This window comes from Python bivittatus, unplaced genomic scaffold (assembly GCF_059951505.1).
Source record: "Python bivittatus isolate LINGU-HERP-01145 unplaced genomic scaffold, Pbiv_v1 ctg000020_np1212, whole genome shotgun sequence".
Classification (NCBI taxonomy): domain Eukaryota; kingdom Metazoa; phylum Chordata; class Lepidosauria; order Squamata; family Pythonidae; genus Python; species Python bivittatus.
This window is the reverse complement of record NW_028277030.1, coordinates 71433027-71452910: the sequence shown is the minus strand read 5'-3', so window position 1 is coordinate 71452910 and position 19884 is coordinate 71433027. Positions and strand designations below refer to the sequence as shown.

Sequence of the window (19884 nt, the reverse complement as noted above, 5' to 3'; positions counted from 1 at the left end):
GATTGGATCCCTGGCCCATCTAGTCCAGCAGTCTGTTTTCACAGTGGCCAGCCAACTGCATGAGGAAGCCCACTAACCTCCCGGCAGATGGCCTTCAGAGGTACTGACACTGCCATCAATGCTAAGAGCCATTGATCCCCAGATAGGCTCATATACCCATGAACTCCTAAATACCAATAACAAGTCAGCTATTTGATATTCAAATAATACATTAAAGCAGAAGAATATAAACATTTCAACATTTTTTAGAGGAGACTGTTCAGTTTAGATGAATTTGTGTGCGTGCACGTGCTTAGTTTGCATAGTTGAAGGCAGCATCCTTCCATTTCTGCATATTATGACATACATTCTGTTCCTTGGTGAACATGACAAGCCTTTCTGCTCATTGAGATGTAGAGAAGAAGGGTATCATTCCAGCCTGAATGTTGGGAGGAAGGATGGGACATCTTCTACTGCTGCCAAAGTTGAATATTAAGACATATTTGTAGATTTCTAATGTTTATTAGATGTTACAGTTGTGTTCCTTCTATCAATGAATGGTAGCTTCTTATTATTTTAAGATACATATTTGGTAGCTCAGAAAATAATCTATATTGAAGATTTAATAATAGGTACACACTTATTTAGGAATTGCTAAGTATGTTATTATCTGAAAGACAGTGACTGATATAATCAGATACTGATTATTTTAATCTGTTTATTATTTAAGTAACTTAAATATCAGAACATTTTGTTGTTCCAGTTAGTAGAAAGAAATTGTAAATTAAATGAATCGATGCATATATTTGACTTTCAGAAATATTTTGTTCTTCAAAAAATATTGATCACTCATCAGATGATAAACTGATTATTTGGGGGGGGGGGGTGAACATGGCATATCCAGACTGAATTCTCTATGTGATAGTTGTTCAAAGGTTAATAATAGTTTTATAAGTCTAGTGTCTCTTTCCAGGTGAATAAAGTTCTAAGAACCCACAATATTAAACCACATTGGATGTTTGCACTGGACAGCATAATCCGCAAAGCTGTGCAGACTGCTATTACTATTTTGGTTCCTGGTAAGATATTTGTCACCTTTTAAACTAGGCTACTTAGCATACTTAACATGGAAGGAAAAGCTGCTGGATTTTCCATACTTTATATATTTGTATATTCATGTTCACTTCTGAGCTGTGACTATACTGTGTATTAATATATTTTATTGTTTTACATGTCATGAGTATGTGTCAGTGTACCACACATACTTCCTAGCTGATGAGATATGGCTGACAATATGTCAGCTTCCAAGGTAGTCTCCAGGTTAGAAAGCATGGTTTGCATAGACTAGTGTGAACTTGCTTGGGTAAAACTGGGCTTTGGTTGAGCTTACATTATATTGGCCAAAATATACCAAAATTAACAGATACTCTTGTTACTGTTAGTAGGAATGCTGCATGTGGCATAGCTATACTTTCTCTGTCTTACTAAAAAAGAATTAAATGAAAGCTTTGATGGGCAACCCAGATCAATAACTATGGGCCAGTCTGGCAATGAACATGTCATATGGAAGATTGTGACTTGAAATTTAAGAGGAGTCAGTGAGTGAATTTGAAGAAAAGTAGGTTTGTTGTATATCTGTAAAAATAAAGAGGACGAGGTTGTTATTCAGTGGGTCTGAATGAAGGTGATCTGAACTTGTGGAGTAGAGCTGATGAATATATGGAAGGAACTGGTTTAATTATGAATAAAAAGACTGAAATGTATGACAGAAAGTATGAACAGATGTCATCCATATTATTGTGGTTATATATGAAAGTAGTAAGGTTGGTGGTAGTTTCATGTTACACTCCAGTGAATGATCATAATGGAAGATGCAGGCATGAGTTTTGAGGAAAATTCTGCAATATATTGAATTCAGGTAATTGGGAGGGGGGTTATTCTGTTACATGAGTGGGTGAGTAGGAATGAGACAAGATAGCATAGAAAAAGTGATTGGGCCATTCAGATATTCATGAATGGGAATGGTGACCATGAGTATCTGCTTAGAAAAAAGTCTGTGTTTTTAATACATGGTTTCTGCATAAGTCTGTATGTCCGTATGGCAAAAGAATGAATGTAAATATAAGCATGATATATTTGTTAACGATGAAAGATCAAGAAAATTAGTTTAGGATACAAAGGTGATGAGAGATTCTGGATGTGGGATAGTACCTTACCTAATATTGTCAGGACTTGTTTGGAGAAAAAATGAACATGGAAGAAAAGAAAATAAGGGAAAGAAGCTGGAGTACAGGAAGAGAAAGTATAAGTCCTGCATGAAAAAGTCTTAGATACCAGATTAATCTTCCAACAAAATTAATGAAAAGTAAACATAAAAAAGAGTGTGAAAATAATTGTTATAGAGTGCTACCAAAATGTGTGGAAAGAAAATTGTGGAGAAGAAAATGTATATAAGAGACTGAATGTTGCAAAAAAGATCTGTTGTAACATGTAGCTGGTATAACATGATAAAAATAAAACATTGTACATTGTTTTGGAAAAGGATGAAGAGAGCCAGCAGTGAGCCTTTGGCAAATTGAAATGAATTAAACATGAAAGTGATAAGGGGTAAAATTCTGGTAGCGTGCTTTAGATAATTGTATGGGAATGATAATGAAATATCAAAGGGTGAACAGAAAAATGAAATCTGTAAGTTATATACAGGAATTCTGATTGAAAGGGTATGGATGGTGGCAGTGAGGAAACTTTGGGAAGTACAGCGCAGTGGAGTGTTGAAACCAGATAATGTAGTTTAGTATGTAGGTGCCATGTTTATATTGTTGGTGGAGATCCCAAATTATCTGCAATAAATTTTGGACTGTATGATTCAACAGGTAGTATGGATCTGAAAATTAATGTATCAAAGACCAAGATGTTTGATAGAGAAAATGGAGCCAATGATGGCAAATTATATACAAAAGCAAAGAACAACTAGATAAAACTGTGTACCTTCATAAAATGTTCAGCAAAGCTGGAAAAACTGAGGGAGAATGTTTAAGATATGAACGTGCTGATAGAAAGATAGTGGGTAGCATCAGGTTTATTCCAAGGCATGAATCTTTGTTAAAAATTATGAAAATGGCCATGTCTAAGAGTTTGGTCCTGCCAAATTGGTTACATGGAAGTAAGAGGTGAGTAAGCCAGGAAAAAAAATTGAATGCAGTAGGACTCTTGTGTGAATGGAAAACAAGAAAATAAAGGGTGCTGAATAAATATGGACTGAATACAAAAGTGAGTGACTAGTATAAAAATTATAGCTTGAGGTGGTTTGGTCATATAAAGAGAATAATTACAAAAGAAATATAGGAAAGCTAGATGGAGTTGACAAGGTCCTCAAAATGGGAGATTAGAGGTGAGAAGTTTACAGGACAAACAGGCATTGTATAAAGCAGTATATGGACCTGTAAGCAAGAATAGAAAGGAAAGAGAGAGACCTAGAGAGGTCTATTGAATGATGTTGGAAATAAAAATAAGTAGCTGTATTATTATTATTTCTTGCTCCTTTCTGTACATGTTGCTTACCTTAAAAGGGAATAGCATGATGGGTATATATGTATTCACTGTTATTACAGTATAGTTCTTTGCTTTTAATATTTGAAATAATCCTGATGGTTGGATGAATTAAAATATAATTAATAAATAGATAATTTTTAAAATTTATAAGTCTAGGGTGCTGCTTTATAATTGTAATAGATGTTCACTGGAGCTCACATATAACAAATCAACTAGTTCCCTTTTAAGTACATAACATTAAAATAAAATGATGAAAATATTCTATATTTTATTATTTAAGCTTTTTCCTAAAAGTACTTTACTGATGATTGACTTGTGCTAAAAATTCCTAAAAACTAAACAAATTTAAAGGTGAGTCAGTTTCTGCCTCTAGACCCACAGCTGAGTAGACATGATAGAAGAGGAAAAAGGAGTGGGAACAGAAAACCCCAAAAAAGTATATTCAGCTATCTGAAATTACTGAATAGAGGAAAATAAAAAGTATTAGTAATTGTGCAATTCGTTCAGGATACTTCTGTTAAGTACTTAAAAAATGCAGTTCAAGGAGTGGGAAATGAAAAGCCCTATAGCAGAGGGTAAAGACAAAATGTCTTTGCTATATGAAAAATGTTCCAGCTGAGTGATGAGGAAATAGCTTATTTTTTTAAAAAAAAAAATCCTTAAAGCTTTCAACTGCAGTGAGGTTTTACAAGACATGAGACTGCATTGCCTGCACTGCAATCTCTAGTCGAAGATAATTGCATCAGTAGGTGCCACAATTCAAACTTTAGTGTTTTATGTGGCACAGAGTCTGTGACTGTCTTCTTTTTCCATCTACAAAAATGCCAAACCTTGCTGGAAAAGGTACAGAGTTTTTTCTGGTCATAAAGAATGAAAAGAACTGGTTTGGCATGTTCATCCCTTTCTGTCAATCCAAATGGGTGATACAGACACAATCTTGAAGACACTGCAAGGGACTAGGAAGGAGGTTAGTGGGCCTCAAGTTGTTTCTTCCACTTCTTGTTAAAGGACGTGGCCTGGGAAGAAAGAGAAAAATATTGGAAGTGAACAGCTGGCTATGCAGGTGGTGCCAGTTGGAGTAGTGTAGTCTGTATTCTTTGGTAAGAGATTCCTGGCAACACATGGGCTGCACCTCATAAAAAGAAAGGAGTTGGGCGGCATATCAATTTAAATCATCAGCATCTTGCATTCCTTCTCTGGAAGGCTTTAATCCTGTGAGGAAGGAAGTCTAGAAAATAGTGCAACACCTATTACTGGAAGTGGGGCTGGGAGGAGTATGCAGAATGTTGAGGCGACTGAATAATGAGCATGTAAATAAATACAGGAAGGAATAGACAAAATTATGTGGCCTGGGGTTTCCAATGTCTGTATATAAATGTACATAATATGAGGAACAAGTCTAATGCAGGGAGATAAATATGGTTTAGTAGGTATTATTGAAACCTGGTAAGTGGAAAACAAGGACTGAAGGTTGATGAAGATTCTCAGTCATCCAGGTGGAATTATCTGGAGGTTGAGTCATGGCAACTGGAAGGAAAGGCAGACAAAAGGGGAGCATGCATTATATGTTATATTATACATAAAGGGAGTGCCCAAACATGTTGAAATCCAGGAATTTGAGCATAAGGATGCACTCAAGAGCATTTTCAAGAGTAAGAATGGTAGGAAGGGAAAACAACAAAGATTTTATTGTGTTTGGACCACCAAATGAGACAGAAGATCTAGATAATGCTCTTCTGGACCATTGTACAGAATTTTCATGGAGAAGAGGCATAGTAATAATGGGAGATTTCAATTACCTGGCCATCCATTTTGGAAAAGCAATTCAGCCAAGACTTCAAGATGTGTTGCTGACTCTTTCATTTTCCAGAAGGTTGAAGAAAAAGCAAAGGGCTTTCCAATTCTGATAGTAATCACTAGTAAAAGAGCTGACTGAAGAAGTGCAAGCAGTGGGAAATTTGAGAGGAAATGACCATATCATCTTGAAGTTTAAAATACTTCCAAGAGCAATTGGAAACATGAGCAAAATTTAGTTTTCAAATCTTTTTTTTTAAAGAAACCATCTTAATTTTGCCAATAACTTTTGTTAAATTTCTGCCATTCATAACAACATATATGCACACTAGATTCCAGGAGAGCTGGTTTCTCTAAGGATCCCATGGACAGAAATCCAGAGGTCAGAGGGAATATAGGAGGGTTGGGAGTTTCTCAAAAATAAGAAGCATCAGAGAAGATGGTGAGATTTGTTTGGGGGGGGTGGAGGGGTTGCTGCTAATGACTAGCACAGGTACCCTGGAATCTCACATTTCAGGAGTTGCATGTCAGCTTCAGTCTGTTAGTCATCTCAACTTGTCATATAAAAGTGTTTTAAGTTTATCATCTAGATAAATAGCAGCTCTGAGATTATAGAACTCATCATACTTACATTCATTGTTCTGATAATTAACAATTGAATTTCTTACAGAGTTCAGGACACACTTCAGTGTAGCATCTGAGAGTGATAATGCAGATCAGGATGAGGTTGAAGCTGAAGAGGAACGGGCTCCAGACCCAGTAATTCAGGGTTCTTCCCTTGTATTGGATGATGCTGTAGCTACCTCAGGAGTGAGCACCCTTAGTTCAACAGTATCCCATGATTCCCAGGCTGCCCAGAGATCTCTCAATGTTCAACTTGGGAGACTGAAATTGGAAACTAATAGGTGAGTCTAAGTTTCCCCTATTTACAAAACTGAATCAAATTTTTAAAATAGACACATGTATCATGTGGGCATTTTCATGGCTTTGTCTCAGTTTACTTTTATTTATCCCTCTGGGGAGATGGGCGGCATATAAATTTAATAAATAAATTTCAATCCAGTTTTAATATTGCACCACTTATACCCTGAATCAGTGGAAGGGACATGTTGGTGGCAGGTCTGCGTGTGCTGTAGCATTACTGGTTACTATTGTTAAAAAAGAAACTTGATTCTAAGTAAATAGGAGATCTACCTGATTCAAGACAAAAGCCAAAATTCAGTTTTCAAATATCCTTAGGTTTTTAAAAGCAATCTTAGTTTTGCCAAGAACTTCTATTAAATTCCTGCCATTCATTTGTTTTAGTCACATGAACAAGGGAAAGAAATAGATTAAAATCCTAAAATTTTCTGTTATCTCACCCTACTCTCCTTTCCTAGTTATTCTTCATTCAATTTAATGCTTTGATTCTAAAGGGCTTGTTTTAAGGAACATATTATCTGGATGAAAATTTGCAAACATTTTGAAATTTTGAAGTGTAAGATCATTCCTGTTGTTTTTCCTAATCTTTACAATTTATTATTTTTTAGTACTCTATCATTTTTTCTTTATTTAATTCAGGTGCTGTTATGCTGCCTCAGGATGACACTAAGCAAATTACAGCAAAATATTAAGAGTACATCAGTATTTAAATTAACATGTGAAAATCAATAAATAACTACATGACAGTAACATAAATTTCATGCATTATTCTCATGCCTCTATAATTGCATACCATAATAATCATATTAATTGCTCCACCAATCATCTGAGCTACAACCATTCCTTACTCCATAGTCCTAAATGTTTTTGAAAGAGAGGGGTTTTTAACAATTTCTAATATCATGAAAGAAGACAGAGATCTTAGATCTGGTGGTAGGGTGTATCAAAAGAGGGCAAGTGCTGTAGAAAATGCCTGCCTCCAAATGGTCTCCCACTGCACCTCATGTGAGGTGGTCACTGTCAGCAGACACTGCCTTGAATGAACAGATTCTATTTGGAGTAACTTGCTGCAATTAGCCATGCCCCAAGCCATGAAGGAGATTATCAGTAATAACCATCACTTTGATTGCCCCCTGAAGCAGACTAGCAGCCAATGCAGGTCCTGCAATACTGGTATTATGTGGCTACATCAGGTGGTCCCAGTTAGCATGATGGCCTGAGTGAGAGTGATTATTGTTAGCACTTCCCACTCCAGGAACTCTCACTACCTGAATCAAGCTAAGAGCCCACATTCTGTTTTCAGATATCCTAAGGGTGAGTGAAGTTTCTCCTGGCAACTGAGCAAAGGGCCTCCTGGCAACAATTTCCATCTATTACTCCACCAGGAGCTGAGAATCCAGGAGAACCTTCTACTTCTACACTAGCTCTTTTATGGGGGAGCACAACCCACTTGATAACTAAAGATGGAATTGTCCTGGACTCAGTTGGCTTCTGAACCAACAGGCAACAGCTGCTAGAGTTTTAGCTTGTTCTTTATAAACACTGAAAACTCTGTTAAAGATCCTTGCTTAGGCTGAAGCTTGTGGTTTAACTTACAGTTTAGCTAGGATAATTAGTAAATCGCAGTTTAATTCTTTGAATATTTTCTCTGACTAAATTTTTAATCAGGGTGATTTCTTCATAATGTTGTTGTGTTCTGTCTAGAAGTGCTTATGTCTAGAAGAGAGAAATTGTGTAATAAAATAAACAGATGAACTTACTTAAAGGGATGTCAGTCACACATAAGCGTACAAGTGCCTTTTGTGTTTGCAGTCCAGATAACCTGTTCCTGACAGATAGTAGAAGTTTGCTTTTATGGTTATCTTGAAGTTGCATAAAGATATTGGGAGAGTGTTTGGGCATTACTAATGCAACACTGTGGTTTCTACTTTTCAAAGCTATTGATCAGCTCTTAACAAATAAATAATGATATTTAACTCCTTCTCATCTCCCTTTCATTTCTAACAGATTACTAGAAGAGCTAGTGCAAAAGGAAAGAGAATTTCAAGCCCTCCTGCATCATGCTATAGAAGAAAAAGAACAGGAGATCAAACATCTAAAGTTTAAGACTCAACCAATAGGTGCTTATTTTAACTCCTCAAAAGCAGTTGTTCTTCAGAGCATTTTCCAAGCGAGTGCAGTCAAACCTTCCAATGTACTATTTCCAACTTTTTTTTCCTTTTGGGGTGACTTTTTCACCAGCTAAAAGTCTCTTTTAGGCAATCAATTGAAATAAAAATATGAAATACCATTTAGAACATGGAAGTACATATGACTAGCTAAGAGAAATTGTCCCTGACTTCTTTTTCAGATTTGTTTTTTTTTCTTTCTGATTAGGAGACAGGAATAAATCCCCAGTTAATTTTATTATTCTGCATGTATGCATTCAAAGACATTTTGGGCAAACCACACAGACTCCTCACCCTGTGTGAGGATTGCCCACTACCCATTTCCAGAGGGTACTCTGCATGCCACCTCTTGCAGCTCATCATCTACCTACAGCTTGCTCTGTAAATTGTGTTTTCTATCTTATCTCACCTCCAGACTCTGCATATAGGCAATTTAGGGCACTTTAATGTACATGGTGGAGGCAACCTAAAATGATATGGTTTGTGTCAGCAAACTTACAACTCCAATTGGTCCTGCAGGTTTTCTGTGGGACTGCCCCCTTCCACCTAGTCTCTGACCTGTTCTGTCACTCCTCTCTCCTTTTTTGGCTGTAAGGGGGACCAGTATCTGGCTTCTGCAGACATTTGTTTTTAAATAGGTTGCTCAATCTATAATTTGCAAAGCCCTGAATAAATAATGATATAGCCTCTGGGTACTAACAATAGGCGTATCAGCAACAATCCTTCGCTGATGTTTTATAATCCAAGCATTTTTTTTTTATCCCTACCTTTGAATAGCTATTGATACAAATGAAATGCTGGATCTTTTCGATTTTGGTCTGATTTAGCATGTATTTTATTAGTGTTTGGCCACTTTTGTGCAGATTTTATCTTATTTGTTACGACCGGTAGTCAAAACAATAAATAAATTAATTAACACCAATTCTTATGGTGTTATGAGAGAATTCCAAAACAAAGCCAGGAAATTTAATTGAATTCAGTTTACATTTGTATCTGTAATCCACAAAACTATGACTGAAGTGTTTGCTGTACTTCTACAGATTAAATATTTATTTAAACTGTTACAACATATGCTGCCTTCAGAAGAGATTTCCTCTCTTGAAACCACTTTTTCTTGGCTAATGGAGGCTAATTATAGTTAGATTCCAGTCCATTAGAATCATAGTTAAAAGCAGCCCAGTACTGAAATTCATAATCTTACCTCATGCTTCACTTTTGCATTATAGTTCTAATTTTAAGGACATCAATCTTTCATCAGCTGGTGTTTTCCAAATGTGTTTGAGTATGACTCCCATCATCCCCAACCAGTACCATTATAACAATACTTGCTGAGGATGATGATAATTCTAGTTCAACTCATCTTGAGGGCCTCAGAATGAAGTATGTGATGTACAATTTTTATGTAATAGTCTGGAAAAAGGATGGTTACATTTAGAATTTTGCATAATCTTGTAACTATGCTAACTTGTGTCAAAAATTGTTCTAGATATTCCTGGCTTGTCTGTCTCTCACTTTAGCAGACAGGATGGAGGAGTTGAGGATCCAGATCTTATTAACTGGCTGAGAGTTCATGGTGCTGACAGAGAAACTATAAACAGGGTAGGAAATACGTTTCTAGGGTCTTTTTATGATTTTGTTCAGTGCCTAAATAAGCACTAAACTTTTCACTCTTGCTTTGCTCACAGTTTTAGAAGAATAAATATAACATTGTGAAAACAAAATAAATAAACCATGGAAAGCAAAAAATATGGTGCTGCTCAGGATTGGATTTAGGACCATTTTTACCTGAAATATTTGCTCTTTTACCTAAGGGTGAACAGCTTCTACAAAGTAAAATTAACCCTTCCCCCCATGTCAGAAATTACTTTTTTCAAGTTATGTATGATAACATCTTCTGTGACTGGATTGTGAATGGTTTGTAGTATTTGGAATGATTAATTCTAATTCATATTTTAACATATTTAAAAATAGTGTGTAAAATTTATCTCCGCCCATCTCCCCCTAATGGGGGACTCTGGGCGGCTCACAAAATCCATTAAAACAATAAATATATAAAACATAAAAACTATACAAAACATTATCAAACAAGAAAAAGTCCAAGAGGCTGATGGTTACCAGGGCTGCAGACAACAGGCCTCTAAGGGGCTAGCCAACCCCACACTTGGTGACTTTCCTCCCCACCCATTAATTTATAATTAAATGATATGCAAACATTCCTTGCACAGATGAAATTGGGGAGGGGGGGGGATTTACAGCCAAAAAAAAAAAAAAGGCTGAATGCAGTACTAATGATAATCTTAAATGGATTTAATGAAATACATTGAACCATAAGTGAAGGAGAAATGAAAATAGCATACTTCAACTGTGTTCACACATCATGCTTACCCAATTTAATGGAGTATTCTGGAGCACACTTTATGCAGCTGTTGTCCCCTCATATCAGCATGGCTAGAAAGCAACAAGTTTTGGTAAGTTTAGAACTTAGTATGTTGGCTAAACTCGAAAAGCTGTGACTTTTGTCTAACCAGAGAAATAGCCATAAAGAAATGTACTACAAAATATGACACTCTGATTAGGTGAAGTGATTATCATGGTGGCTTGGGATGATTTGTAACCTAATGGGCTGCACTGGGCTACACTAAGGGCCTACTCCATGCAGATAATAATGTAGGCAGTTCCCAATTCTTGTTTCTACTTTCTACTAGTTTGAGTAGGCTTTGTATTTTTCAAATATATGAGGAAATCCAGAACAATTAGAACTTGGAACATCCCTGAGAACATCCCTATGTTCTATATTCTAGAACACAGACTTACGTAGAATATACAGGTCTGTTTAGGAAGGATGAAGATTGAGTATTAATCCTTCTTTACCCCTGTGCCTGCCTCTGTTCCTTCTTTCCTTCTGGGACCTAGCATGTTTAGCAAAACTGCAAGTGCCAAGACTTAATGATAGGGAAGGTAAAAATGGATAATGGAGATAATCTGTGAATCAAGAGGCAATGGGAGAATAGCAGTGCTAGATGGTAACAGCATTAAATTCACATTAAACCCCTATGTACTGTATGTGCAAATCTATAATTAAAAATTATCTTGCAAGTGTAAAAAAATCAAGATGATAGCCATGGTTATGTGGTTGAAGACCTGAACCTTTTTATGTGCATCATATATACGATGCATGTAAAAAACAGGTGGGACTTTGATCATGTGGTCACAGACACCATCTTTTTTTTATCCCCTCCCCCCTCCCCAGCAGATAGCCCTGATTAAGTATGAACTATGCCCTCGGCTTACCCTTTGACAGGAATTCTTTCAAAGAGAAAACTTCAGTTACTTTAATCAAACTAGTGAAATCTCTTCAGGGTGTTTTTCTAACAAAAGGTTTTACAGAACATTTTAATGTACTGTATATCTGGGATAACTTGCTTTTTTTTAAAAAAAAAAAAGGTTCTTTCTTAATTAATTAATTAATTAATTAACTAATTAAATTTGTATAGCTGCCGATCTCACAGAAAAGTGACTCTGGGTGGATTACAACAATGTTACCTCTCAGTATTACCTCTCTTTTACCAAAATTTAAATTTAAATTTTAAATTTTGATTTATAATTTTTAATTATAATTTTAAACTTATATCTAAGGGTAGCCAATAAGCATGGAACCTAACTTTTAAATAGCGTTATTTGATTAATTCAATGCTTGACCATGCTTGATTATATTTCTTTGTAGTGGCTGACCTTGGGAATTCTGTAGCTTGCTTGTGAATACTGACTTTCCAATATCAATTGGTTTTTGCAATAATGATAAAATGCAGTGTGCCATAAAAATGAATTGCTGTATTAAACAGAAATATTGCTAATTACATATACGTTTTGATACCACAGTGCATGTTTCAAGACAAATACATTTTTATTTAGTCAGGCATATTATAAAATTTGAGGGCAAAAACAGAATAATAACTTGTAACTCCATCAGCATAACTTTTACTAGGCCTTTTCCTTTAGTTTCTAGCAGAAGAATACACACTGATGGATGTACTCTGCTATGTTACCCGGGATGATCTAAAATGCCTTAGACTCAGGTAAGTACTTTTTAAAAATAATTTATACTATTCATGTAAATACCATTTTTATTTAATGACAACTCTAAAGAATAGTTCAAATATTGAATAAAAATAACAGTGTATCTTTATTGCTTACACATTTATAACAAATTGTATATGTGTTCTAAGATATTTCTCCATAAAATTATTATGATAGGGAGAAGAAATTTTATACACAGTAAGGATATCGCTATACAGTGTATTGAAACAGAGAAAAAACAGATGAGTCCATCTTGCATGCAGATGTACCTGAACATAAGCTAGTTTTATAATCTAATAAATGTTACATTGTGAATGAAGTAAAATTAGGTGCCCATTAAACAGGCCTGATCACCAGCAGAATTCTGGTTTCTGAATTCTTTGAATATTTATCCTTGATTTGGGCTACATTTAATGTTCTACAAACGAACCTTTGCTTGAACAAGATATTTTTCCTGTCACCATATCCACCCCCAGCAGATCAGCTCTAAGAGGTTGCCACATCCTCCAGTTCAAAACTGAAGGTCAGAAGACTACCTAGGGAATGACAACTACTGTTCAGTCAAGACTATTTCATGACATTGATAATTGAAATAGACTTTAGGGATACTGATGAAGAACTAATAGAGCTAGGAAACATTGAATAAATAAGGAACATTAAACATTTTGGTATTTATAATAGTGCTTTTTTTTTTTTGTAATGATGCAGTTGCTAAATTATCTGGCAAATATTATAATAGCAAATCATTATAATACATCTGTTCTCATCTGTTGTTCTTAATTAAATGAAAATGAGCACAGTGTCTGACTTGCTTTCTCTTCCCTTAACTTGTCTCTCTTCTTGTATCTATTCCTTAGGCTAAGGCAGCTTGTAAAAGGCTTGCCTTGGTGAGAATGTATATTTGATTTTTTTTAATGTATGAAAAACATTCACTGTTGGGTTCAGTGGAGGATCTCAGTATCAGCATTGCTGAAATGATATAGGCCAGTCTGTTCCCCAGAAATAAAGCCACTGTATGCTCAGTGTTAGAACAGACTGGAAAGGCAAGGAGTGTATTTTTAAAGCACCAATTTTAAGCTAAAACACAATTCTTATCATTTGTTAGAGAAAAAAGCCATGGGGATATTTCTAACAAGCTTAACTGGAGCTTTCTGAGAGGATTACAAAGTTTTTTGAAACAATCAGAACAAAAAAATATATTAATAAGCACAAGAGTATATAAAAATCTGTTATAATATGCAGACACAAAATTCAACAACAACTATAAAATGTTTGGGAGGATAGAAGCATCTTAGCCTGGTGCAGAAAAGTCATTAAGGCATTCCAGAAGCAGAACCCCACAGCTGAGAATGTCCCTCCACTTTCCTGCCATAATCACCTGCCTCATTTCACTTGAACATTAGTAGGAACTAAAATTAGTGGCTATGTTTATACTGCACACTTTGTTTAGTTACTGGATTAACCCATTTTTTGGATTTGCAGATTATGTTAAACCGTAAACTAATCAAATAGCCCGGGTTCACTCAACATAAGCCACAAAAATGCTAACCAAGGTTAAAAATAAGCAAGTTCAATGTGTTGTATAAATACAGCTGTTAAGATTAACTAGCCTGGTTATGCATATATATATATATATATATTTTTTTTTACTGCAGCCAGTGTTTTGGTGATGCTTGATACTGACTAAAAACTGCTGTGATTTTTTTTTTTTACAGAGGTGGGATTATATGCACGCTGTGGAAGGCTATCTCTGACTTTCGAGAGAAGCACACTTGCCCCTGAGTAGAGGCAATCTTCCATCTCAACAGAGAACAGGAGCTTTCCTGCAGGATGTTTTTTCAAAGAGATGTTGTTGCACTTTAATCCAGTGTTTGTTTACTATTGCTAAAGAACACTGCAGCTTTCTGGCTGTAACTCTTCCTACTCTTCTTGAAAAATTGGTCTACAACATTAAATATTATTTTATCTTAAATATTTTCAAGAATCTACTCCTTTTCTAACATTTAACAAGATGTATCTTATCCAGACCATCAGCCACATGGTTGACCAAGGCAACCTCTGAGTTAATTGTTTGATGCCCCCATACCAGTTGTGCATGATCATCAGTGACCTGGTCTAAACCTTCACAGTCACTGCAGAGGGCGTCAGTGAGCTGTCATGTCCTGCCTGTTTCCTCCTCACATCAAAATCAAACAAAAAATGAGCAAAGTGAGATGAGAGAAGAGGAAAAAGAGTGACTGAAAAAAACTCTGATTTTGCAAGGCCTTTCTAGGATTTTATCTCTGTTTCAAAAATGGGGAGAGAGCGTTAGTGCTCTATTAACCCTCTCAGATCTGTTTGCCTCATCTGCCCACAACTGACCAGAACTTTAACCCCATACAGCTCCCAAGAGTTAACTGATGAGATTACAGTATTCATGTGATACTTCAGTCTCCCTTCATCCAGTTAAACATGTTTTGCATAAGATTGTATGCAACTGTACATCACTGAAACAAAATCAAATGTGAAAATTAACTTTACAGGTGAATATTGTAACCTGGGCCTGCATTAGGGGATGTGGCATGGTGATTTCTGGGACTTGGCCTCTTTTTCTTAGCTTGGAAGAAGACACATCAATGCATCTATGGGTGGTTCTGGATGCAACCCAAAGCATTCTTGTTAAAGGTGGAGTGAAAGGTTATGGTATGGCAGACAAAGGCCCATAAGTATTGCTTTTTGAGGACTACATGTTTTGTTTAAGATCCCTGGACATTTTCCTAAACTGAGATGGAATCCATAATTGAAATGATATGTAGAACATATTTGATAGCTTTTCCTTCTAGTATGCTGACCTTTATACCACTTGGTACTTATCAGTCCTTTCTTAAATGTTCACATCGTTTTATTTTTAGTAACTTAAATCCCAGTCCATGGTGTATTTGTGTTTTTTTTTAGTGATGTTTATGTATTATTGAACTGTACCAGTTACATATGCCTGAATTACATATAGTACTGTTAGCTTGTTTTAAAGCTATCCATTGTGATATACATTTAAGTAATAAAGAATTATACAAACTTTGGGCACATTTCTTAATTATTTTAAAACTAAGTTACAGTTTTGAAAATGAAGGAAATTAAGATCATGATGATGAAGATGACAAATTACTGAAAATAGAAATATTGACCAGAAAACAAATGACTAGCTGGAGTTGCTGTAGTGCAGAATTGCACAGTGAGCACCAGGGATTGTATATAATCCTTAAAAACCTTTGGTGATTGAAGACTGCAACCACAAAAGTTGCCATTGAATTAAGATAGAAAAGTTATTACATATGCATGGTGTAATAATGTTAAATATTAAATTCACATTTAATCAATATATTTTTTTAATCTTTGCCCTGCCTCCTTTTTGAGCATACCCCATGACATGCCATTCAAGGCCAAGCTCAACTCTGGGCCCCACCAATTGTATATACATGTTTGCACACCTGTATAGCAACATCTGCACACTCCTGAAACTCTCAAGATGTGTTTCTTGAACCATGGTATAGGGTCTCCATACGGTCAGTGTTGGTGGGAGAAAGAGATCTAGCCCAAGATCCTCTCTTTGTCCTTTCCTCAGGACTCTACTTTCTATCCATTTAATGTCTACATGAAATCACTGGGAGATGCCATCCATTGGTACGAGCTTAGATATAATCAGCATACTGATGATACCTACTTATACATCTCCACTGTGAGCTAAGTGGTGCTATCAAGGTCTTGCCCAGACTGGGGGTCTGGATAGGGAAGAACAGACCCCAAGCAAACCACACCGTGGCTGTGGGTTTTGAGGTCCCCTGGTTTTACGGACTCTCTATGTTTAGTTCCCCAAACATTCCCGCAAACAAAACTGGTGCACAAAATAAAAATCCCGAGAATAGATTTGTTGGACAAATGGATGCTAAAAATGCTGAAGGCCTTTAAATTATAAGGAATCCTGCAAGCATCAAAACAAAATACTGTAAACAATGAAAATAAAAGGCTTGCCTGATCCATTTTAATCTGGTTAGTACTGAAGGAGCAGGAAGTATATTTTTAAAAAAATCCTAATTGAAGTGCACTTCCTGGTGAAAGTATGGTACCTTATCTCTCTCACGTTGCTCCAATATCATTTATAATGCTTTCCTTCCGTTGGAAGTTCTAGTTTTTTAACCGCCCTACGGAATAAACTTTAGCATTATCAGCGCGCGCTCGTCCTCGCTGCACTTTGACACCAATTTATTCAAAAGTTCACAGCTCATGTCTACCGAGTATTTTTGTAGATTTCGACTTCGGCCAACGGATTTCCATTTTGATTAGCAGCTGCGCAGGCGAAGGCGTTCAATTTTGCACGGGGTTCTTTCTCGAGCTTCTTTGCGGGCGGATTTTGTATAACCAGCAGTGACTTCAGACGCCGCCACGAGATGCTAAACAATGGAACGATGTTAATGAAGCCGCAGACTTAAGGACAGCCGCCGAAAAGCGTAAGAGGGCGGCAGCGGCCAGAAAAACGTTTCAGGCAAACTAAGGAGCGTTCGCTCCTTTCTAGTAAGCAGACCTTTCGTTTTCAGTTTGGGACAGAGATACCCTTTTCCTTTTGGCAGCAAATCCTCCAGCAGTGGCATAAAAGGAAACATTCTCCCACTGACGCCCCTCCATCTCAACGGACCTCAAGGCTGAGGCGGTAACAGTCAGGAGACCAACTCGCCTGAAGCACTACGGCATGAAATGCTCATCCGACGCCTTTTTTCCGGGTTGCACGGTATACTCAGCCCCAAACTAACAATACAGAGCCCTCCAGACTAAAAGAGAGCTCGCTAGTTCGCCACTCCGCGTGTCGACATCTGAATGTGGTTTAGCCATCCAAAGCTGCGGAGTCGGGTATCTCCCCTCAGGGCATCAGCCCTACCCTTCTGTCACCCTTGACCTGCCCACAAGAGGGCGCTTTGCAGGGCGAACCAGAGGACCAGCCAATCCTACTTTGATCTCCCTCCGCCGGGCAGGCAGCCTACAGTGACGCGCGCGCGCGCGCTTCCTCTGCTCACCTGCCCGGGCCACGTTCCGTCCCCCGGGGGTGGGGCAGAGGCGCTGCTGGGCGGGGCTGCCGAGAGTTCGCCGAGGCGCGATGGCGGAGTCAGCCGCCGCCGCCGCCGCCGCCGCCAAGCGTAGCGAAGCTTCTTCTTCTGCAGAAGCAGGTGCGTCCACCCTTTCCCGCTCCCTCGCCCCTTTCCGAACCTGTGTGCGCTCGGGTCCTATCCCTCTCTCCCTTCCCTTCTCTTCCCTTCCCTTCCCGGAGACCGTCTTGGCCGTGACCGTATCCGGATGTTATGCAGAAGGCGGAGGGCGCAGATACTGTAAACACCAGGTGCGCTCCGAGCTGTGGCGCGCGAGTCATCCAGCCGGGAGAACGCCAGTGCCTTGTCACATATTCGGGGCGATAGCTTTCTGCAGCAGCAGCTAAGTTTTTAGGATGTCGGAACTGGACCTCCGGGGATGATGATGATGGTGATGATGATGACCCTTTTTGCGATTGCTTTGTAACTTTATTTTTAACTCGAACAGCGATGCTTCAGATTTCATTCTCGGGAGTAAAATCACCAGACTAAATGAAAGTGTTAATGTTCAACGGAATTAATGGCTTGTGTGACAGAAGTCCCGGAATAGAGGTGTCTGGTCCTTCCCTCTGCCCTCTCTTCTTTCTTCGAAGGTGCCTATGCCTTTACCAGTTGTCTCCCAAGCAGAAATTCAGTAGGCTGTAGTATTTTATAACAGATGCCAGGCCAGGGAATTGATACCTATTGAAAACATTTCTGTACAACCTTGTGTTGTGCCTGTTAAAGGCAGACCTACACAGGAACTGCCAAATCTGTTAATTCCTTCTGTTTGCTGTATTGCTCTAAGGTGTTGGATCAGATCTTCATATTTCAGTGGAATCTTTATTTCAATGGAATCTTAAAAGAGTGGAATCTTAATGCAGCATGCTCTGTTATTGGTTCTTGGGGAAGGGCAAATTGTGTAAACAATTTAGAAAAAGCAGAACTGTTTCCCCTGAAGTTTGCCACCTCTGTTCAAAATCAGGCTTGCATACCTGTAGGAGGAAGGTAATCAGGAGAGCAGACACCAGTCATTTGTATTGAATTGGCCACAGTTCTTTAAAGGGAATATGGTATAATATGCTTGGGCTTGAGTCCTGTAGGTAGAGCACTGGCTTTATCCTGCCATGTAGTAATGCTCAAGATGACTTGGCGTAGATAATAAACCCAAATGTCTCCCTGGCACAACTTATCTTCCAGTGCCTTCACCTGATCTCTTGCAGGGAGATGTGGGTATGACGTTGGTTCCTCCTTACTCTCACGTGATTCATTTCCCTGTATGAGCAATTCAGCTTTATAATTCTCCCCACAGAAACCATCTTCATCACAGAAAATGTCACAGTTCCACAACTGGCTCTTTAATGCCTTAGGCTTCCATCTTGAGATAAACAGGACCACCATATCTGGGGTGCAAAAATCTAGATGACCACTTTTGATATTCTTCGCTGCCTTCTAGTGTCTATCTGGGTTTTTGCAGCTCAAGTATGGAAGCCTTACCTATAAGCCTATTTACTCTGTTTACTTTTCTTCTTGTCCTGTTTCATCTGGCACCATTCAGATACTCTCTGAGACATTTCAGTTCAGGCTCCCTTAACTGTGAGAAACAACTTGTGAGCCTGCTGAAAAATATATGATTAACTTGTCCTCTGAAATCCTCCTTGTGGGCTTCTCAACGAATTTGAGTAGATACTCTGGAGAAACAAGAATAAATTAGAAATAATTTTTATTTTAATTAATGAACTGGGCTTTCACAGACTTCATTATCATCTCAGACCTTACAACAAAATAAGTCACTGATATTTTTACTCACACAAAAGGTCAGGTATTGAACATTTGGAATCTGAAACCCAATCAGATTGCCTTACATCAATCCCACCACTAACATCTAACACTACCATAAATTTAGCCTAATGGCTCAGAAGTGATTCACAGCACCTTCTGTTTTTTGCATCTTTGCATTTAGTTTTTAAAATATTTATATAGCACTAGTTTATGTCATCAGCACTAGGATCTTGTGCTTTTCTTCCAAGGTTTGTTTTAACTTGGTTGGTAGCACTTGGAGAGCATAAGATTTCACCATGGCAGTTTCTGCAGAGTGTGGTTAATTAGATTTGAAAGCTTTCTGCTAAAAGGCAGGTATGTGTTTTGCCTTAAAACAATATGCATGGAAGTATATGCATGGACAACTTGCTTGGAATGACTCATAGCAATAAATTTGGAACTGAAACCAAAAATACAGTTACCAAAGCTGTGGCATACTGTGTGTGATTAATGGTTGGACATTTTAATTTGTCCCAGCT

General features: G+C 37.6%; 2 protein-coding genes across 5 annotated transcripts in view; both read left to right on the top strand.

Annotated features, from left to right (window-relative positions):
* Positions 1–15559, top strand: part of MAP3K5 (mitogen-activated protein kinase kinase kinase 5) — a 105839-nt gene extending 90280 nt beyond the window's left edge. For 2 of the 4 annotated variants that reach the window (XM_025168207.2, XM_007420902.4), the window contains exons 25-30: positions 953–1058; positions 5996–6230; positions 8254–8366; positions 9901–10013; positions 12414–12490; positions 14207–15559. In XM_025168207.2, coding sequence (XP_025023975.1) covers positions 953–1058; positions 5996–6230; positions 8254–8366; positions 9901–10013; positions 12414–12490; positions 14207–14273 — 711 coding nt within the window. In that variant the 3' untranslated portion in view covers positions 14274–15559. Of the gene's footprint in view, positions 1–952; positions 1059–5995; positions 6231–8253; positions 8367–9900; positions 10014–12413; positions 12491–13348; positions 13379–14206 lie in introns of all 4 variants that reach the window. The other 2 variants (XM_088141208.1, XM_088141220.1) reach the window with 2 other exon arrangements.
* A 1772-nt stretch (positions 15560–17331) lies between these two features.
* MAP7 (microtubule associated protein 7) overlaps positions 17332–19884 on the top strand; it is a 99148-nt gene continuing 96595 nt past the window's right edge. The window contains exon 1 of the mRNA XM_088141278.1: positions 17332–17686. Coding sequence (XP_087997404.1) covers positions 17617–17686 — 70 coding nt within the window. The 5' untranslated portion in view covers positions 17332–17616. The remainder of the gene's footprint in view (positions 17687–19884) is intronic.